The sequence below is a fragment of the Ranitomeya variabilis genome, chromosome 2 (genome assembly GCF_051348905.1).
Source record: "Ranitomeya variabilis isolate aRanVar5 chromosome 2, aRanVar5.hap1, whole genome shotgun sequence".
NCBI lineage: Eukaryota > Metazoa > Chordata > Amphibia > Anura > Dendrobatidae > Ranitomeya > Ranitomeya variabilis.
Genome location: NC_135233.1, coordinates 908,113,198 through 908,136,477, shown reverse-complemented (window position 1 = coordinate 908,136,477; position 23,280 = coordinate 908,113,198). Strand labels below are relative to the sequence as shown.

Genomic DNA, 23,280 nt, shown 5'->3' with positions numbered 1-23,280 from the left:
TGCCATCAAACCCTGGGGTTCGTAAAGCAGAGATGTTCGTCAGAAACCCCCATTACTAACCTTGTAGAGAAAACAAATAAAAACACACATAGAGAAAAAAATTTTGACTGTAAAAATAACACTCCAATAATTAATCTTTTACACATTTATTACCATAAATGTATGTAGCCGGGGATCGTCGTGGAACCTTATTGATTTACGCTGGACCCTTGTAGATTACTTTTATGGTAATAAATGGGTAAAAGGGTAATTGTTGGGGTGTTATTTTTACAATTAAAAGGACTTTTCTCTGTGTGTTTACTACTTTTGACTACAGGGTTTAGTAATGGGGGTGCCTGACAGACACCTGTCCATTAGTAAAACCGGGGCTTGATGTCAGCGGACATTACACAGCTGACATCAACCCCAAAACTATAACCCTGATTGCAAACGCACCAGGGCAATCTGGAAGAGCACAAGCTAAGCACCAGACTTGGAGCATGTAATAGATATGCCCTTTCTGGGGCAGCTAAGGGCTGGTGTTATTAGTCTGGGAGGGGGCTAATATCCATGGCCCCTTCCCAGCCTATTAATATCAAAATGCAACTGTCTGTCCAGCCTTTGCTGGTTATTAAAAATAGGGGGACCCACGTTATTGCTTTTTGGGTCCCCCTTTTTTGTTATTACCAGCAAAGGCTACACAGATAGCTGTGAGCTGTTCTTAATAGGCTGGGAACCTCCATGGATTTTGGGCAATTCCCAGAATCATAACATCATTGCACAGCTGCTTATTGAAAATAAGGGGGACCCCATGCCATTGTTTTTCATTTATTAGCTAAAATACAAGAAAACTATACATGCAAAGCACTAATTATATATCTCACTGACATATGTCAATCTAGCTGTCTTTGCACATTAACACCTAGCCAGTTGTCATTTCTATTCTGCATTCTATTCCTGTAAGTGTCACACAGATGGTGCACAAGAATGGTACACACGGACAGCATTGGTACTGTTTTTTCCAGAACCTGAAATATCAGGATGTGTGAAGGGGGCATAACGGAGTAAGACAACCCATTTTTCCAGGACGTCCCTCCTGACAGCACCACCAGGAGGTTGTCCTCCTTATCCTTGATAGGGACAGGAAACACAGATGAGATTAAATAGCCCCTCCCCACCTCCACCCCTCAGTGTTTTTCCTGTCCCTATCAGGGACAGACGCAGAGGAGTGGTGGCACGGCTTACCGTGCTGAAGATTCCAATAGCTGGTTGAGCAGGGCTCCCGGAGCGACCTCATCCCTCTCCTGAGGGCTCTGAGTGAGCGGAGCATGGAACTCCGCAGTATAGCGCTGATACCGACGGAGGTCCCTCAGCGCCGGTTGAGCTCTGTGCTCCAGTCTTCGGCGCATCCCTCTCCAGAGGGCTCTGCGCCTCTAGCTGCACGCGGTGATCGATCTCAGCGGCCAGTAAGTTCACCTGTGGCGCGGGCGTGAAGACAGGTGAGAAACCTATTTAACCGCAAACATCTGACTGCACACTGATCCTAGAGAGATGGAGGGTGCAGATCGTCCAGAGATCCTATCCTCAGAGCTCGCCCCTGATCATGCAAGTTATACATAGAGGGATTGTATCACATTCACAAACACGAGCTATAGGGCTTCTCCGTATCTATTTCAGGATAAGGAGGCGTCCAGGCACCCAGCAACAAGCCAAAGGCGCAGGACGAGTAAATGCCCTCTATGTTCCAATAGGCTACCAGAGGGGCATAAGAAGAAAGTGTGTGATAAATGTGTCGCTTGGCTACTTAAAGAAGAACAGACTTCCCTCCTGCCTAGTATAAAAACTATGATCAGAGAGGAAGTACAGTCCACAGTATCAGCACTGATGCCGGTCGAATCTCCCCGCCTTAAGAGGCCTAGGTGGGAACAGGATCTTAGTTCGGAAGAGGGGGAGCTATCAGCTTACTCCGTATCAGAGTCCATGGAGGGGGAATGTTCTTCAAATATCCTCCCGGAAGAAAGAAAGATCTATCTCTTCTCTTCTGAGCACACAGAGGCATTATTACAGGCCGTCAGGAATACCATGGGAGTGGAAGAGGCTACGGAACCCCTTACGGTCCAAGATGAAATGTTTGAGGGGCTGAGAGCTCGTAGAAACAGAGTGTTTCCCGTGAATCACCATATACAAGAAATGATCTTGGAAGAATGGGGTGATGTAGGGAAGAAACTGATAGTCCCTAGAGATTTCAAATATCGGCTGCCTTTTGATCCGGATGAGACCAAAATCTGGGAATCCGTTCCTAAAGCGGATATACCGGTGGCCAAGGTCTCAAAAAAGACCGCCATCCCATTTGAGGATTCCTCGAGTCTCAAAGATCCTATGGACAAAAGATCAGAAGATCTCCTCAAAAAAGCCTGGAAAGCGTCAGCCGCCATTACGAAGACCAATATTGCGGCCACCTCAGTTGCCAGGTCAATGTCGATGTGGGTAGAAAAACTAGAGACCCAGATCAACAATAAAACTCCCAGGGATGAGATCCTGATGTCTTTACCACTCCTGAGGATGGCAACAGACTTTATGGCCGATGCTTCGGCAGAGTCGGTGCGGTTTGCTGCAAGAAATAATGCTTTATCTAATGCGGCAAGAAGAGCTCTATGGCTTAGATCGTGGTCCGGCGATACGCAGCAAAAAAACAAACTGTGTTCAATACCCTTTTCTGGCCTCCATGTTTTCGGTCCGGTATTGGATGAATTGCTTGAAAAAGCAGCAGATAAGAAAAAGAGTTTTCCCGAAGAAAAACCGAAAAATAAGCAGTCATTTCGTAGGACTCGATCCCATCCCAGGCAAGACTATAGAGGGAAAGGGAAAGGCGGAAGATGGAGCTACCCGAAAGGGGGTAGAGGCAGAGGTACCTTTCAGGATCAGAAATCAAGACCTAATAAACAATGACGCCAACTTAGTGGGTGGAAGGCTTCAGTACTTCTTACAAAGTTGGCAAAACATCACTCAGAACTCATGGATCCTAAATTTGATAGAACGAGGCTACAAGATAGAGTTCAGCCAAACACCTCCCAAAAGATTCTGCCTAACTCAGACCCAGTCTTTATCGGTGCATCAAAGACTCCTAAAGGATATTCAAGAACTTATCCAGATAAAAGCCATCGTTCCGGTACCCCATGCCCAGAGGTTCAGAGGACACTATTCGGGTCTATTCTCCATTAAAAAAAAAACGAGCGGAGAATTCCGTACCATTATAAACCTAAAACCTCTAAATCGGTCAGTTACCTACAAATGAATCAAAATGGAATCCCTCAAATCTGCAATACCTCTGACCCAGAAAGGATCAGTAATGAGCACGTTAGACCTAAAAAGTGCCTATTACCAGGTTCCCATCTCCGCCTCACACCAACTGTATCCTTGATTCGCCATAAAAAACGAGGACCAAATTCTACACTATCAGTTCACATTGTCTGCCATTCGGCATCTCGACTGCTCCCAGAGTATTCACCAAACTCATGGCAGAAGTGATGGCGTTCTTGAGAGAAAAAGGGATACTCACCGTCCCTTACCTGGACGACATCCTACTCATAGCAGACTCTCCACAACAGATGGAAGAGAACTTATCAACAACTATTTCACTCCTGGAAAAGCTAGGATGGCTAATAAACTTCAAAAAGTCAAGCCTAAAACCCGAAACAAGGAAATCATTCCTTGGGGTAATCCTAGACTCAGTTCAGGAACATACGTACCTCCCACATCATAAGCAGGAGTCATTCAAGAAAGAAATCCAAAAATTACAAAAGCAGAAGCAAACATCCACAAGAAAGGCCATGCGGATATTGGGCTTGATGACCTCTTGCATTTCCAGCGTCCAGTGGAGCCAATGTCACTCAAGACCCCTGCAGCAAGAGATTCTCTCACTTTGGGACGGCAGGGACGTAACCCTGGACAACAAAATACGATTATCCCTACATACAAAGAGTTCATTGTCATGGTGGACCATAACAAAAAATCTCGAGAAAGGAAGGCCTTGGAGAACATCTCCGTGTGTAAACATCACTACAGATGCAAGTCACAGGGGCTGGGGAGCCCACATAGAAGAGAATTACTCTCAGGGGACATGGCCTGCCTCAGTACAGAACAGGTCCTCAAATTACAGAGAGCTCAGGGCAGTCTGGGAAGCCTTAAAAGCATTCCAGGGAAGATTAAAAAACCAACACATCCGTGTCTTGTCAGACATCTCAACGACTGTAGCATTTCTACTTCATCAAGGAGGCCCGAAACATCGTCACTTACAGGATCTATCACACACAATATTCTCCTGGGCAGAACAGTCGGTCAGATCAATAACGGCAGTTCACCTGAAGGGAACCGAAAACCAGAGGGCCGACTTCCTAAGCAGACAGAAGTTATGTCCCACAGAATGGTCCTTAAACGAGGAAGTCTTCCTCCAAATAACCCAACGCTGGGGCTTCCCGGAAATAGATCTATTTGCCTCAAGGAACAACGCAAAGACAGGAAGATTCTTTTCGCTAAACCCAGGAGACAGACCATCAGAAATAGATGCACTGGCCCAGAACTGGGATATGAAGTTGGCTTACGTCTTTCCTCCTTTAGCCCTAATACCAAGGGTATTGAGGAAGATTCAGGAGAGCCAGACATCGGTTATCTTGATAGCCCCATACTGGCCCAAAAGGAGCTGGTTCCCTCTACTAAAGAGGATGTCCTGGGAGGATCCAATCCATCTACCAGCAGTACCGGACCTTTTGTCTCAGGGACCTGTAGTCCATCAAAACCCGGGTCTGCTACAGTTAGCTGCATGGATCCTGAAAAAGAGATCCTAAAATCGAAAGGCCTCTCGGAGTCAGTCATTGCTACTATTCAAAATAGTAGGAAACCTGTAACTTCTGCAATATACAGGAAGATATGGAAAAAGTTCTGCTCTCAGAGTACAGTACCTGTATCGACCTCTCACGGTCCGGATATTCCAAAAATCCTAGACTTTCTCCAATCAGGGTTTGACAAAGGTTTAAGGCCTAGTACGCTGAAGGTACAGATTTCAGCCCTCAGTTCCTTTTATGACATCCAGCTAGCCTCTCATCCATGGATAACGAGGTTTGTCAAAGCCATTCAGAGACTTAGGCCTACAATTCGCAGTACAGTGCCTTCCTGGGACCTAAACCTGGTGTTAAACGAACTTTGTAAGAAACCATACGAGCCACTAGCTCAAGCAGATCTGAGAGCTGTAACCTTTAAAGCCTTCCTGGTGGCAATAACGTCAGCACGACGTATTGGTGAGATCCAATCTTTCTCTATTAAACCTCCATACTTAAAGGTCCAGGATAACTGTATCATACTTAAATTAGATCCCGGGTTCCTTCCTAAAGTGGTTTCGGACTTCCACAGAAGTCAAGAAATTGTTCTACCTACATTCTGCCAGAACTTCACTAACGACAAAGAGCGGCTTCTTCACGCTTTGGATGTAAAAAGGACAATTCTACACTATTTGGAAATCACAGATAGCTGGAGAATTGACTCCAACCTCTTCATCCAGATGACCGGAAAGAATAAAGGGAAGAAAGCATCCAAAGCTACTCTAGCAAGATGGATTAAATCTACCATCACGGCAGCCTCTCTCTCGGCAGGAAGAACTCAACCAGAAGGCCTCAAGGCGCATTCGTTGAGAGCAATCTCAGCCTCATGGGCAGAAAGCGCTGGGGCTTCTATGGACCAAATATGCAAAGCTGCAACATGGTCGAGGTCAAATACCTTTTGTAGACATTATAAGTTAGATGTAACTGTGAATCAACAGACTACATTTGGGAGGAAAGTCCTCCAGGCTGTGATCTCGCCCTAAAAAAATAAGGAGTTATTTGGTATTTCTCCTGGTGGTGCTGTCAGGAGGGACGTCCTGGAAAGTAGGAATTACTCCTACCGGTAAGTATGTTTCCAGGAGTCCATCATGACAGCACCCCTTATATACCCTCCCTTGAGTTCCTGTCTGATATGTGATATAAACATGTGAAGAAGGAATTTCAATAAAATAGATTGCATCCATCCTGGTGTGGTACTTGAAAAAAATCACTAAGGGGTGGAGGTGGGGAGGGGCTATTTAACCTCTTCTGTGTTTCCTGTCCCTATCAAGGATAAGAAGGACAACCTCCTGGTGGTGCTGTCATGATGGACTCCTGGAAACATACTTACCGCTAGGACTAATTCCTACTATTTAACCTCCCTGGACTTGATCGGAGTACAGCAGACTGATATTGCTATAAATATGTACTGTATATACTCAACTGAACCTTGTCTAACAATGTTTTAATTTAAAGGGTTTTTCAAAATTAACAAATTTATAAAATAAAAAAAAAATAAAAAGGAAAAAAACAATAGCTGCCGGTACTGGAAAGTAAGAAAGCCATACTCACTTCATCTCCCCGCAAAAGATCCACAGGACTCCTGCTTTTTTTGGCTGGAGCAGTCCAGATATAGACACATATAAACAATCAGTACCCACATTGGCCACTGTGCTAGTTACTTCTCAATGCTGTAAGAAGCTGATGACTACAATAAAATGTTTTACACAGCAGAAACCAGGAGAAGACTTTTTCAGTATACCTGCCCTTGTGTCTCATACACTGCACCTACCTGTGCGTTGGCATGAATGGACCCAGGAACCTGATATGGCAACTCCTTTGCTGTTTTGTGTGACTTTGGCAATAGGAAGGGATAGGACAGAGAACGGTACTTGGGTTTCATTATCTAAAACAGAGGATAAAAGAAAATGATTAAGCTTCGCAAGGAATAATAAGTTAAGAAAGTAAAACACATATGAATAAAGTGCCTTTGCCCAGTTTTTGTGGTACTTCAGTTTCCTTCCTATGAAATCAAGTCACAGAATAAAAAAAAAAAAAAGTATTCCAATTGTGTGCAATATTCTTCACATTGGAACTGAAAGCAGTACATGAGGGCAGTACATTGTATTGGGTTCTAAAATGTCATAAATTACATTATGTAACTTCCCCAAAAAGAGTTCAACATAGTTTAATTCAGGTTGGGCAGGAGACCACCTTTCAGCCTGAAGAATAGGCAAACCTCCCCCCCTGACATGACAAATAGTTCCAGTTATATCCAACTTCCACTGAAGTTATTTGAACAACACCCGACATTATTTGTAACACCCACTAACACCTTCCCAGAGTGCGGGTGCCAAACTCAACATTGGCCAACAGGACAACTCCCATAATCATTAGAACCTATAGAGAAAAAGAGTATGATGCCCCCAAATAATAACTAATCGAGAATACAAAAACTAATGAACAAATATAAATTTTATTACAAAATAAAAAAGACATATACAAAAAAACCAGTAGAAATGACAGGCAATGGTGATGACACGAAAAAATCGGAAGCAGCAATACCATAGAATCAAAGTATCAGCACTATGTAGTGCATAAGGGGCGCCGTGCATACATTGCACCCCATAGAGTACAAAGACCTGTGTGGCACATATGTACTACCAGTCTCCTTCACAAGTGAGAGGCATGACAATGCCTACTTCTAAATTCAATCTCGCAGTTTAGGACCAGTATAAACAGATGCCATAAAAAAGTGCAGAAGTGCGTAAAGACAAAGCTACTCGTAGTGCTTACCCATGTGGGTATGGTATCCGCTGGATTCCACTGAAGTTATGTTGAAAAAGTTTAATGCGATCTTTGTCCAAAATATTGCAAGCTCTTCATTAACACTGGTGTGCATGATGAACCGTTCCCTTTTGTGTCATGTAAAGGTAGCATCATGTGTACAGTAATGTGACCGCATTCACAAGCAATACCCTTACATTTGCAATGCACTCTTGCATGTAGCACCACCATGTAGGAAATTTAATTTGTAAGCACCAATGTCAACAAGGACTGACGTAAGTGATGGTTATCTCTGTAAAGTAGACTATCGTGACACTATAAAAGAAGGCAAAATACATTTAGCAAATCACAGACCTTTGTAAAGTTCCAGCGCTGAATAAAGTGCCTCGCCACATCACGTGCAGCTTTCCCATGTACTACTGAAGAAATGTCATGCCAAGGCATTCGGGGTGTCTGATACCTGTCAATGAAGTCTAAAAGTGATAAAATTAATACTGTGATATACAGAGTAATTAAACTAATGAACATTAAAAAGGTATGACATCCAGGCTTCCCTTGGAAGGCTGTGCTCTCCAGGACACCGAGAAATGCAGACGTCTTTATGATCACAAACTGTCTACAGGATCTATGCACATAATGTTTTACATACAGTATCCAACAAAAGGGAGTGAAAATGGCCAAACTGTCAATATTTTGTGTGGCCACCATTATTTTCAAGTACTGATTTAACTCTCTGGTGCACGGAGGTCATTAGCGCTTCACAGATTGCTACTGGAATCCTCTTCACTCCTCCAAGTCAACATCACGGAGCTGGTGGATGTTGGAGACCTTGCACTCCTCCACCTTCCATTAGACGATGCCCTACAAATGCTTAATTGGGTTTAGGTCTGGAAACACGCTTCGCCAGTCCAGCACCATTACCCTTAGTCTCTTTAGCAATGCAGTGGTCACCTTGGAGGTGTGTTTGGAGTCATTATGTTGAAATAATTCCCTGCAGTCCAGTTTCTGAAGGTAGGGGATCATGCTCTGCTTCATTATATAAAACAGTGTGTGTTGTCATTCATGGTTACCGCAATGAACTGTCGTTCCCCTACAGCCAGCAGCACTCATACTGCCTGACACCATAACACTCCCACCACCATGCTTGACTATAGGCAAGACAAACGTGTGTTTGTGTTCCTCATATGGTTACTGCCACACACTTGACACCATTTGAATCAAAAAAGTTTATCTTGGTTTCATTAGACCACAGGACATGGTTCCAGTAATCAATGGCTTTAGTACGCTTGTCTTCAGAAAAGGGATCATCTTTAGATGGGGCTTCCATCTGGGATGACAGCCATGCAGGCCAATGTAATGCAGGAAATAGAAAAAAATCCAGCTCAACGAGGTGGTGAAAAAGCAAAGTCTTGGTACTTTATTCACTTCATATCAAAAAATAGAGGATAAAACAACAGCACAATATAATTAAAAACACTATCTACGCGTTTCTGGTGACATAGCACCCTTAGTCATGACTAAGGGTGCTATGTCACCAGAAACGCGTAGATAGTGTTTTTAATTATATTGTGCTGTTGTTTTATCCTCTATTTTTTGATATGAAGTGAATAAAGTACCAAGACTTTGCTTTTTCACCACCTCGTTGAGCTGGATTTTTTTCTATTTCCTGCATTCCTCACGCCTTGACACAGTGTTTCCGTGCTCCGAGCCTCCAGGGACTACAACTATGGTGAGCTGGATTTTTTCTTTTGAGGCCAATGTAATGCAGTGTGCGGTGTTGTATGATCTGCAGCGATGCTGACCGAACTCATATGTCTATTCTGACTAGACGACCTCTGAATAGGAAACGGAGCACGTGCACCAATGTGATGCAGCGTGTGGTGGTGTAAGATCTGAGCACTGACTGGCGACCGACCCCTTTAACGTCTGCAGCAATGCTGGCAGCACACATATGCCTATCCTGACCAGGCGATCTCTGGATATGATGCGGAGCACGTGAATTCAACTTCTTTGGTTGACCATGGCAAGCCCAGGTGTGAGTGGAACCAGTCGTGTTAAACCGCTATATGATCTTGGCCAGCATGCTGCAGCTCAGTTTTAGGGTGTTGGTAATCTTCTTATAGGCTAGGCCATCTTTATGTAGAGCAATACATTTTTTTTTTCAGATCTTCAGAGAGATCTTCGCCATGAGGTGCCATGTTGAATTTCCAGTGACGAATATGAGGGAGTGGCAACACCAAATTTACCACACCATTAACACCTGAGACTTTGTAATACTAATGAATCACATGACACCGGAGAGAAAAAATGCTAATTGGGTACAATTTGGACATTTTCATTAAGGGGTGGACTCACTTTTGTTGCCAGCGGTTATTAAGAGGTAACATCAAATACACACTGTTATACAAGCTGTACACTGACTACTTTACAATGTATCAAAGGGTCATCATATCTTCATTGTTGGCCCATGAAAAGATATAATAAAATTTTTACAAAATTGCGAGGGGCTTAGTCCCTTTTGAGAGATACTGTATAAATGCAGCCATCATTCACATTGCGTCATCTACACATAGCGGTCTATCATTTTTGCTTGGAGGCAGATTATGACTTTTTGCTTGTTGGCGGTGGATTTTATTTGTAATCTGTATAAGTCCATCTCTAAGGGCTCAGTAACTTACCATCAAAGGGTTTATCCAGCTGTACCCAGTCTTTGAAGACAAAGTTGCAATAGTCTTTCCCATGCCAGAATCGCGTTTCACCAAGAAGTTCTCCCACACCAGTCTGCAAACTGCGAACAGACCCTCTGTCTGTAAATAGTCCAAATGCAATAGGGAAAATAATAATTAACACTGACATAGCTTGGTGGGTGTTCCAGGTAAGTTCACAAACTCTGAAATCGACTGTGGAGAAAAGTGAAGCATCTTGCATTTTAAATATAAAGAGACACCATCACCAACTCGTAATGGCTCATCAAGTTTTCCATTACCTGTAGGTCTATAAGACACAATCAGATTTTAAAGGTATAATAATGGTATAATAATGGTGGAATAATGGTGGAATGTAGGAACAATACTTTGTATCTTCACCACACCATTATACATATCCACCTGCAAACAGCTTAGATGATATATACCTGTTATAGGACTCTCTAGTACTCCACCATAAGGGCCACTTCTTACTCTAGATGGTAAAGCAAAGAGAACATGCACATTGTCCCACTGCTGTAATGGAATTTCATCTTACCAACAGGACGCATACAGAGGTCATCAAAAACACAGCTTTTGTTTTATTAACGAAGACCTTTTCTCGGGTAAAAGTGGCGTTTTTTTTTTGTTATTCCTGCTTTTACCTGGAGTATTCAAATTATTTATTTTTAAAAATCCAGCATACGGTTCTACAGATATGGACCTTTTTATTTGCCGATAATTTTTTGGTCTTTACCAAGGGAGCGTGGGTCATAAGACAATAATATAGAGCATCCTAAAGACATGCCCCCTGAGCATCCGAAAGACACGAGCCTGAGCATCTTGTGAACCACGCCCCCTTAGTAATTATCATAAAAATTAGCACTAAATAAATACGTCCATATTACTGGAACTGTATGGCAAATTTTGTAAAAATAGCATACTTGGGGAAGCAGTGGCAATTCAATAAAAGCAAAACCTGGCCACTTTTGACCTTGTGACAGGTGCTAAGTCCCAGTGACAATGTTGCACTCTTCATTTGAGCCTATAGTACCTATTGTAAGGGGCACAGAATATAGCACAGCTCTCTAAGGATATTATAATAATGTGCTGTAGGTTTGATGTCCCACTTGTTGTATCAGGGCTGTATGCTTCGGTATCTTGGGACACAGCAACCACTAGCCAAGTCTAACATTCTTGGTGTTCTTTTATATGTCCATACTTGTTGAGTTTACTGGAATTCCTACACTCTTAAAAAGCCTCCTGGTCTTACATTTCCACAGCTACCCAGTTGATAAGGAAATCCTTGAACCAATTATGTCAGCCATTCTTTTCTTAAAGTGCAGAAAACTATGGGCAAATGTGTTAGAGGTGCAGATAAAGCCAATAATGCGAACTATCATTACTGGTGTGCCCACCACTATGGATCTAAGAGACTTGTCTACTCTGCAATTGTAACATTTTTAGATTATAACTTGGAAAGTTATAATGGAAATAATTGATCTACGTGTTGGTGAAACATTATGCCACAATATGTATTTATATGTTGTCATAAGATTGGTTAGAGCTCTTGCTTTGATGACCTCTATATTCCATATGTGAATTTAATTGTTGAACAATTGGTAATAGGTTCTCATTAAATCTACTAATAATAAAGTGATAGTGTCTCTTTAATACATTTCTGCATACCCTGTAGATATTACAATACAGCTGTACACCAGATCGCTATAAGCAGGTTGTATGAGGGGTTAATACTCCATTTCACTTCTTCACTAAAATAAAGAACAATTAAGAAAATTGTAAGCCGACACCAGATTGGAAAAGCAGGCACATGAAAAGCACTGATGTGATATCGGTGCTTTTACAAGCCAGAGCCATCACCGTATAGACTTTGGACTGTACATAATACATGAAAGTTATACTAAAGTAAACATTGCAAGGCAAAACTATCCGGGATGGAATTCTAGAAAACATATTGCATCATGTCAGTCCTATAAAAATAAGTCCAATGCTTGAGATTCTTTTTCTAATGGAGCTTAGTGCCACTGCAGCGCCCCAGAGTCCTGGTCGTTGCAGTACTGTTGCTCCGCCACTAAGGGGAGTGATGGTACGTCTGATGGCACTGAAGGAGTTCACCTGACCAGGTATCACAGACACCAATACACTTCACAGTCTGGCCTCCAGGGGGAGCAAAGGGTGCTATGTATTAGGCCACGCCTCACAATCTGTTAAAACTGGGGGTTAGATAGGAAGTTAGTGAGAAGCTGACTGGGTTGGAACCAGGCAACATCCTGTGGCAGAGGGAGTTGCGGGGAAAGATTCAGGGGGGTCTCTGTCAGGGGTGGGATCCTGACAGAGGCCTAGCGAACAAGACAGAACGTTAAGGAACCGCGCCTGCACTACATTGCGGCGGTATCTCAAGAAAGCACAAGAAGCGAGGTTTATTGTGGAGAAGTGAGAAACGAGATCACAGCAAAAAGGAGATAATACCAGTAGGAGTCGTGCCGTAAGATCGAGGCAGCATCCTACTGAGGCGCGTAGCCGGTGGCCGGAACGCTGAGGAAGTATTGGGCTCCAAGCATTACTTCAAACCAACGGCAGGAGAGTTAATTATAGGTTGGCTGTCTCACCTAAATTACCTAAGCAGACATAGGGGGCAACTGTGGGAGAGGGGCGACACTAGAGTCCCGGAAGAACTCCAGGCCTACCCGTCATACGGGTGCGTCCTAGCCATATCATCTGGGGGACGGAGAAGAACATCATAACAGATACAAGTCGTGAGAAAGAACATCAGAAAAAGACACAACAGTTGTGAGGACTATCCCGTGGTGCTCAGCAGGGAAGTACTACAACACACAGGCGCTAGAAGGTAGGCACAGATTTCCACCTGCAAAGGGAACTCAGCCAGCCCTGTCTCAGCCAGCCCTGTTAGCAGTACTCTGGATTGAGGATCCTGAAGCCTTCAGTAAAGAGGTAAAGAGACTGCAACCCTGTGTCCTCGTTATTCATCGCGACCTACACCACGCACCATCATCTCATCTTTCATTGGACGCCCCTTAGCAGGGTCACGGACCGGGTCTAGCCACCGTGACAACCCCAGAACTGAGACAGAGAGGCCCGGTACCGAGTACCCCGCGGCCCTGCGTCTGGGGGCGCTCCATCACCTTCTCACCATGCTACATATCTGACCATTTCCTAAACTCTAGATTTTAGTTTTCATCCTAATCTTTGTGTACATCCCAAACATGACTGCCTCCACCTTCACATTCATATAGTTTTTGACAAGCTCTATTCTGTAGAGAGCACCTGACTAAGCATGGAAAGGCGGATTAATGTGACATGAGCTGACAATTACTATTCTATCAGTGTAGACTATCAGAAGGTCCTCTGCTATTTCATAATAATCCTTACAAAACTGTATAGAAGCAAGGAAATGTGGTAAAGCCCAATTTGTTAGAGATCTTCTTACATTAATTATTAATGAGCTTCTAAAATATGTTACTTTGTGTATTCAGTTACATCTCTCTTTTTTCTTTGAGGTTTTTGCTTGTTTGCCATTTTTTTTTAAATTAACTAATGCTGCAAAAATCTTCAGTAAAATTGATCAACGTGTATTTAGCACAAAAAATGTTCAGTCCTGGCCAAAGAAATAGCCTGACAAGGCCAGATAAAACATGTGCTCATGAAAGAATTATTAGGGGTTTTTAAGGTACAAACTCAGAACCAATTAATTAGCAGAAATAATAAGCAGTCGTTTAGTTAGCAGAGATGCCAAAAAGCAGGACATTAGTACCACATGCCCATACACCACCAGGATATGGATTTTTGCTCACTCACCAGTCTCAGTCTTATAATGAGTGAACTTTCGCACAGAGCCACTCAAGGGATGAAACAACCTCCGATGTGATTTAATACCATGGAATAATTTCTGCTGACTACTGTGAGCATCAGTAATGCCTGTAGAAAGGGAGATGGTGCTTATATACAAGAACCGCAAACATGAGGGCCCTTGTAGAATGAATACGTTATCCACACAGGAGTGGGCACCAATCTACAGCGGTGATTCATCTGGAGAGCTCATCATCAGTGGTCTGCATACATGAGCTTGTCACAGCATTACGTAAAGGTGTTCCCTGATACAGTGTTCTACAGCTGGATATGTAGAACCACCACATGTGGCTTAAAAGTTGACATAAAAAACCCTCCTATATCTGGGGTTCAATGTTTACAACTTAGGAAAAATAGTGAAAATCTCTACAATGGAGTGACACAAGCCAAAAGAAAACAGGCTCAAAAGAGTGCAGAGATTTTTACAAATTACTTAATAAAATTGGTTTGCTCAAGTGACAGATTCTTATTAAAGAAAAACTGAAGATCCTTTATAAATATAGAATCCATTGTGGGCATACCATTTCAATTCAGCAGTGCAGCCTCGGGATTTAGGCTGGTAACTTCGATTGAAGGGGTTGTCCGGCCTTAAGCTACAAGTCTGTAGTCACGCTATGTGACTGCAGACTTGTGAATCCTCACAGCGCCATGCGTGGATTCTCCGATCATGTTATGCACTTGTAATGAGGCTGCACATGTCCAGTCAGCATGTGACCGCATGTATGCAAATCGCATACTTACGATCATGCGCCCGCCCGCTCCCAGCACCAAAACTGGAGAATCATGACAGCACGCTGGGAGGATTCACAAGGCTGCAATCACATAGTGTGACTGATAGGTGTGCTTGACTGACTATAACCAAGCTAGAGGAGCAGTACATACGTGATTGGCTGTCGATGCTGCTGACGCTGTCTGCGTGCTGGAGGTTGTGCTTGTGGAGTTGCTTATACAGGCTGAACTTGGCAAACTTTCGGGATTTCCCCATGCCTCGGACCTTTGAGTTATCCACATCATCTTTTTTCTCCTGAACTTGGAAGCTAGTTTTCCTTTTGGTTTGGTCTTCACCATTTAAGGCTTGCACAGACCCGGCCAATATCTAGAATGTGGATATTTAATGTAATCAGGTTACTTATTAATGATGCAGAAAATTAAATTCAGACACTATAGTAAGAAGTCAAACCTGTTAAATGCAATTAATAGTTATCCAGCTGTAACGTCACAACAACTACTTGTCATTGTATAATCCAATATCATATCACCATGCTGTGCCACCATACACCACCACCTGGTCACATAATAAGGCACACATAAAACCTTCCAAATTCTAAATATGTAAATGAGAACAAATGCCTGGATGAACATTCTCCTGTAGCCTAGTATTCACAACTGGTCATATATTGCCCCCAAGAAAGGCATCCAGGCCTCTTTTAAACCTTTTTACTGAATTAACAGCATAAAGCAGAGGAGCATATGGGCAACATGTTACTATGCATTACAAGGAGGCAAGTGGACCTATATAAATGGGCACACAGCCTGGTAATGGAACAGAAGTGTTTTCTTTACCGTGTTAATGCCAGCTGTAGACTGCGCTGACGTGATTCTCTTGACACTTCCAACATCGGTAAGTCTGTGCTCATCGTCATCCCAGCGTCCGTAAGCAAGGTCAATGCCTCCAACAAAAGCCACAGACTGATCAATGACTACTATTTTTTCATGATGTGCCCACAAGTATACAGATGATGACATATGATCTGGATGTCTCATCACCTAAAATCAATGAAAACATTTTTTTATTTGTGTGCATAACAGTATCCATGAAATGTGTTTTTATGTTGGAGTACTTACAACAACCTACAACCGGTGTAAGGAACACAGTGCAAGTACAAGAGGTCACTTTTTGAGTCAAGAAATATAGGCGTTTGGTTACCGATTTGTGTCTCTGCAGCAATATCAACAAAGGTGTGAAAGAAGGAGGGGAGAGGTAGCACTGGAGCAGCAGGGGCTACAGTAGGTGAGTAATGCTTGTTTTGTTATTTTAACCCCTTCATGATCAAGCAATTTTCCATTTTTCCCCTTTTCCTAGATTCAACACCGAAATCAGCCCCCTTTTTTCAATACATCAAAGGGAATGTGAAGTTGCACATTATCAAGTACAGAAAAAAGAAGTCTAATATCAGAACAGTGATTCTCACTGACCCACACTTATTTGCAACTAGCAAGTGCTAGTCTGCAAAGAATGGTCAAAAAACATCAGCTTCTTGCTGTGTAAGGCTGGTAGAGACATACCCAAAAGACTTGCAGCAGTAATTGCAGCAAAAGGTGGTCCCACAAAGAATTGACTAAGGGGGCTAAAAACTAATGCATGTCACTATTTAGACATGTGTATTTTAAAAATATTTATGACAACCTTGTATTATTTTCTTTACACTTCACAAATACTTAGTACATCACAAAAAATTGCAATAAAATACACTTAACGTTTGTCGGTGTAACATGAAAAAAATGTGGAAAAGTTCATGGGGTATGAATACTTTTTCAAGGTAAAACAAATGAGAATACTTCTACATATAGACCATACCTTAATATTAGGATGTATACGCATAAGCGTTCTCTTGCTGTACTCGCTGTTTATACCCAGAGCCAGTTCTACTTCCTTATACAACATGATAAAGATCTTGACACCTTGTTGCTGTAAATGTAAAGCAGATGTGAAAGAAAATCAGAAATATTGTGTTCCAGAATTATGCAAGTTCCCATATAGCTGTGCAGTTATTATAGAATTATTTTTTTTCTCTCACAGCAAAAAGCCCCTCAACACTAACACAAGTTTCCCAGGACTTTCAAGTCTTATAAATCCTATAACTAGGTGTCATCAATCTACGCTGTATTGAGATTGAGATCTGTCAAAGATATTTTACCGAGCGCCTGCACTTTGTCAGCAGAGAATGACTGTTTAAACCAAGTCCCATAAAGAGTCTAGCTGCTTTGATTCATTTTAGAGGAGTGATGAGCAACCTGGGGTAACTCACAGCTTTTCTCTTCAGAACGCAATCCAGTCTCCATCGGTTTCCTTCCACAACTGGACGCTTTAGGAATATTTCTGGGCTTAACCTTTACAGACAGAAAAAGAGAACTAATGAATATCAACTTTTAACCACAAAGGACAGAGAAACCAGTCTTAAAACACTTTATATGTGCTCATATTTCCCAAAGTACACACATACTTTGATGAAATATGCATTAAAGAAGCGTTAACATTATCCCAGAACAAACAGCATCATTAAGCTGAGAACAAAGAAGGCCAGTAAACTGTCCCACCACATTAACATGACCATGTTTTCCAGATTAACACAAAACAAGCTCATGAGAATGCACCCTAACTCTTATGTACATAGCTAGATCCCTATCCTAATTTTAGGTTCTATATAGTGAAGAGCGAACAATCTCGGGTAACGAGTAGTGATGAGCGAGTATACCCGTTGCCCGGGTTTTCCCGAGCACACTCGAATGATCTCCGAGTATTTGTTAGTGTTCAGAGATTAAAAAGTTTTCATCGCCTCAGCTGCATGATTTACAACTATTGGCCAGGCCGAGTACATAGGGGGTTGCTTGGTTGCTAGGGAATCCCCACATGTAATCAAGATGTCTAGTAGCTGTAAATCATTCAGCTGCTGCGATGAAAACAATCTCCGAGCACTTACAAATACTCAGAGACCACCCGAGCGTGCCTGGGAAAACCGGAGCAACGAGTATACTCGCACATCACTAGTAACGAGTTATCCGAGTATCTTGGGTGTGCTCGAATAATATGTTTGAGTCCCCGCGGCTGTATGTTCTGAAACCAGCCTTCAATGTGCCATTTCTCAGATAAATAACTTTTGTGATTTTTCAGATCTCTAATTAAATAGGTTCATCACAAAACCATGACGCCACTGACATGTCCTGATATTTCCGGTACTGGAAAAAGCAGTGCTGTGTTATCAGTGTCCGTGTTTACAATCCGTGTGGCATCATGTGCACCGCCTGTGTGACGTACTGGAATAAAATGCACAATAGAAATGACAAATGTTTAGGTGTTACATGTGCAAAGATAGAGATAGCTAGATATTGGGTAGATAGAAAGAAAGATATCCACAAGATATATAATTAGTGCAGTGCAAGTGTACTTTACTGTACATGTATTTAGCTAATAAATAAATGAAAAACAATGATGAGGGTCTCCCTATTTTTCATAACCAGCCAAAATAAAGCAGACAGCTGTGGTCTCATTGTCAGGTTGGGAAGGTTATTGGGCTGTGATTGAGTCACGGCACAGTATGTGAAGGGAGATAAGTGTCACTGCATATACTGTGGTCAGTGATGTAAAACAAGAGTGTTTTTGCCTCCAGCATGCTAAGTGCGGAGAGGGTTAATAGTAACCTATGTTATGGGTTGGGTTTAGAGGACCTTCATAGAGCAGGTGGGCAGAGGTCCACCATATCTCCACATGCAGAGTATTGACAGGACCAGTGTGATGTCAAGGTCATGTGACCACCACATGGGTGTTAAATACCTGGCCATGAGAATCAGTGCGTGTTGTGTCTTGGAGGTATTCCCACATAGCTCCAAGGAAGAGCTGAGGACAGTGTGTGGTGTCTGCAGATTGAACCATGCAGAGAAAGGACTCTGTTAAACTTTGTTTTGTTTTACCGTTCAGCAAGGAAGGCTCTGCTTTTGTTTTCTAAACCCTGCCTTGGTCTATGTGGACTTTAATAAACCAGCTGGTGTTTCACTACAAAAGTGTTCCTGTGTCTACCTGAGGAAGTAGTTAAGCTTGTCAACCACTAACAGGGTCCTTCCCAGCCTAAAAATACCAGCCAGACAGCTGTAGGCTCATTATGAGTCTGGAAAGGTTATTGGGCCCTTCCCAGCCTAAAAATACCAGCCTGCAACTGTTCCAGAATTGGCGCATCCATTAGATGCGCCAATTCTGGCTCTTTGCCCGACTCTTCCCGACTGCCCTGGTAATCGGGATATTGGTAGTTGGGATTGATGACAGGGGTGATTTGTCAAAAATCACAGCTGCCAACAACCACTGGTAATAGTATTGGAGAGGTGTCTATCAGACACCACCATTACTAACCGTAATAAAAAAATAAATAAAAACACACAAATACTTTATTTGAATAAAGACTCCTCCACACTATTCCTCGTTCATCAATTTATTAAAAAAAAAAAAAAAAATCACATGAGAGGGCCACCATAATCCAACTAATCTGAAGTAATCCAAAAATGGATACCTGAAAAACATAATACAGAAAGAAACACGACACTCCCTCATTCACAAGTTTATTACCCAAAATGTTTCCATGAAGCTCTGAGAGTAGTCGACGTTCCTCACATCCAGCTCAGACATCTGAATAGCAGTAAAGTGACTTCTATTCATAGGTGCCAGGTATTGACAACAACCAGTGGCGTAACTTGAAAGTCATGGGCCCCGATGCAAAAGCACCAACGGGGCCCCCAAATATTTTAAATCTTTAATAGCAATAGTATTTTTCTATAGGCCAAAGGGACTTTTAGGGTCCGCTAGGCTACAGGGCGTGGGTGCGATTGCAACCCCTGCACCTGTTGTACCAAGAAAAGACAAGCGTATGCATAAAAATTAGGGATCACCACAGCAAGTAATAAGAAATTGGAAAATCTTTATTCAGAGAACAACATGCACAAAAGATTTAAAAACATCTAAAAACAAAGAGGATGATGGGTCCATCATTATAACAGATAAATACTGGCAGAAAAGGCACCCTACACAGCTAATACAACTCTTAACAGCTCATTAAGTATAGTAAGCAACAGAACCGAATGGCACATAAAAAATACAATAGAAAGGTGTACACCAAATAGATCACTGTTGCAAATTGCTAGGCACTTGGACAAATACCCCTACACCACCAAATAACATGGTACCAAGGGCACAATATCCTACGGTGGGGATATAAAATATATAAACGGCCCCTCAAAATATAATGGCTACCTCCACCTAGCCTTCCTACAGAATCCTAGAGAGCCTCTTACCCAGCCCAGTGTGAGCACCTAACAAAACGGTCCTGAGCTGTCAAGCGTATCCAGTCAGTCAGGCTGTGTGGGTACCAAGACCCACGCGTATCGACGCTCACGGCGTCTTTCACAAGGTCAGTGTGAGGTTACTCACGTTGTCCTCCGATATTTATGTCGCAAATCAAGTCATAAAGCACCAATCAGGCTGTGCAGGAACAAGGTGGCGTCAGTAATCCGGTCCGGTGTTGTGCCAGAGTCACTGCGCAGGCGCCGAGGGAGAGAAGTAATAGGAAGCCGTTTATAGCCATCAGGGCATGCGCAGAGCAGCTGCAGCGCCGGCCCGGTAACCATGGCAACCGCTAGTACTGAAAAGGTAAGCAGTGTCCATGGAAAACAACAAAACAGCGTCCAACAACGCCGATCAGGCGTTTGAGCCAAAGGTCCCTGCACCTGTTGTAGTTACACCCCTGACAAAAACGATCATTATCGCCGCTGGGTCTCACTAAGTTTAGCGAGAATCGGCGGCTATATTAAGAGTTATAGTCAGTACCAACATGACTAGGTAGTAAAGGCTGTAAAGCTCATATGAAATAATGTCACTCGGGGACTGAAGAACGAGTTGGCCAGATACTGGATATGCGTTTTTTTTTTTTGCTTGTTTTTTTAAAGTTAAGTTAACATGGCTTGCTTTCAACTGTTTGTTTTCCAGGTATTATGTACGTGTTTTTCTTATCCAGATATTTTAGACTAATTTATCACTTACAACTTTTCGAAATGTTGCAAATGTTATCTTAGTACCCTACTAAAGTACAATACTTATGTAATTTTATTTTTCTGCAGTTAATAGACTCATTTTAAAGGATCATGCAAGTTTTTGCTCCAATGGCCAAAAAAAAGAGCATCTTTCATTTTGCGTTAAATTGCCTGCATTGGCAAGGAATATCATATGTCACAAAAAGAAAACTCAATTAAAAATACCCTACAAATGAGGAATTAGGGCCTGAGCATTTTGCTTACAGAGCACTAGTGATCTAAATTTTGACATGGACATGACTAATTTACTCTACGTAAAAAACATATTTGCTTTTACATCCGGCCTCGCTTCATTGCAAACTGTAAAAGTAGAGAAAAGTTTCTCTATATAATGCGAGTCATTGGAAAGCTTGGCACCCACAACATTCAGACTGTACAAATGCCAAGGTTACCATTTTTCCTTCACAGCTCTGGGAAAGTGTTCGTATGATTTTGCAGCTTCACATGGGTATGCTGTGCAAAGGGCAGAAGATTCCTTTTTCCTGAGAAACTGACTGGTTACAAGAAGCTAGATATGACAACCCACAGTGTGTGTTCTCATTTTGTGGCATTACTAATAAGTTCTATACAGAGACCTTATTCTACGCCATAAAAAGGCAGAATGGCGTCTCAGTGGTTAGCACTGTGGCTTTCCAGCGCTGGGGTCCTGGGTTCAAATCCCAAGGACAACATCTGCAAGGAGTTTCTACGTTCATCTCAAGTTTGGCGGGTTTCCTCCAGCGGGTGTCCAAATTTCCACCACCCACATTTCCAAAGATAAGCTGATAGGAAATTCTCATTGTGAAATCACTGTGGAATACGATGGTGCTATATAAGAAAATATTATATAAATGAATGATGTAGTGGTTAATAACCAATGACTCTTTGGGTCTCCCATTTGTCTGCATTACAAAGCTGTATAAAAATTGCTATAAAAGGTTTAATTTGCCTTATCAGTATGTCTACTATCAAAGACATGAAAACACAACAGCTTGATGACGTGTATCAGTTTTCAGAATTAATTTTCAGTATTATTAATAAATTGCCTAATTTAAAACAACATCTACAAATAGAGGAGTTCAAATAATATTTGAGGTTATGTGCGCAGAGGGTAGATTACAGACACAACAATGTGGATGAGATGTTATGAAACCTCATCCACATGTTGGATTGTGAATATACAGCGGAAATTGTCCTGAGCTGCAGAATTGAAATCAGCAGCATGTCAGTTTGTGCTGCAGATTTTCCCTGCTAATTCAGCCCCAGCACTTCTGAAACTATGAACATATACTCTTAAAAATGCTTGTGCCAGATTAAATCTATATCTCTGGACTCATTGCCCCCAGATAACCATATGCACAAAATTTACTGTATCCAGGATCGATCAGCACCCCTTAAGGTGAATTCATGGGCCAAAAATGGTATGACAGAATGCACCATGTGTCTCTCTTAACCCAAAAATTTCTGAAAACAGAAGTAAAAAAGGTAATACATAGATATAACCCCTTAAGCACCGAGCCACTTTCTACATTAATGACAGAGCCTCATTTTCCAAATGTGACCAGTGTCACTTTTTGTGGCAATTCTGAGATAGTTTTTTGTGACATGTTGTACCTCATGTTAGTGGTAAGTTTTGGTCAATATGATAAGTTTACCCCAAAATTTGTTGTGCAGTTTCTCCTGATTACAATGATAGTAGTTTTTCACCACATATGTACTGTCTCGGAATGTAGGGAGAGCAATTTTACTTTTGGAGCTCAAAACTGGCTGGAATAGATAGGGGTAGCCATGGCACATTTGCAGAGCCTCTAATGTGCCTAAAAAGTGGCAATCCCCCATAAATGATCCCATTTTGGAAACTACACCCCTCAAGGAACTCATCTGGAGGTGTAGTGAGCACCTCGAAACCACAGGTGACTCACAAAAGTTTATACGTTGAGCTATGAAAGAAATATAAATTTTTACTGTAAAAAAGTTGCTTCGACATTAACATTTTTATTTTTACAAGGGTAACAGTAGAAAATGGACCATACAATGTGTTGTGCAATTTGTTCTGAGTACACTAATACACCATATGTGGTGGAAAATCGTAGTTACTTACCGATAACGGTATTTCTCTGATCCCATGATGGCACCACGGAGAGAGGGGTCCGCCCCCAGGGACAGGAAACCTACAGGTGAAAAAGGGCGTACCTCTCTCCCACATCAGTTGGTTTACAGAGCCTTTACACAGAACTTCAGCTGCAACTTAACATTTG

The 23,280-nt window shown here is 42.2% G+C and overlaps 1 protein-coding gene across 3 annotated transcripts in view; it reads right to left on the bottom strand.

Annotated features, from left to right (window-relative positions):
• Window positions 1-23,280, bottom strand: part of PLD1 (phospholipase D1) — a 327,109-nt gene that overhangs the window by 56,249 nt on the left and 247,580 nt on the right. For 2 of the 3 annotated variants that reach the window (XM_077290541.1, XM_077290540.1), the window contains 8 exons: window positions 17,221-17,302; window positions 16,770-16,880; window positions 15,755-15,958; window positions 15,074-15,287; window positions 14,141-14,260; window positions 10,298-10,426; window positions 7,974-8,092; window positions 6,625-6,738 (listed from right to left, as the gene is read on the bottom strand). In XM_077290541.1, coding sequence (XP_077146656.1) covers window positions 6,625-6,738; window positions 7,974-8,092; window positions 10,298-10,426; window positions 14,141-14,260; window positions 15,074-15,287; window positions 15,755-15,958; window positions 16,770-16,880; window positions 17,221-17,302 — 1,093 coding nt within the window. The remainder of the gene's footprint in view (window positions 1-6,624; window positions 6,739-7,973; window positions 8,093-10,297; window positions 10,427-14,140; window positions 14,261-15,073; window positions 15,288-15,754; window positions 15,959-16,769; window positions 16,881-17,220; window positions 17,303-23,280) is intronic. The other variant, XM_077290542.1, reaches the window with a different exon arrangement.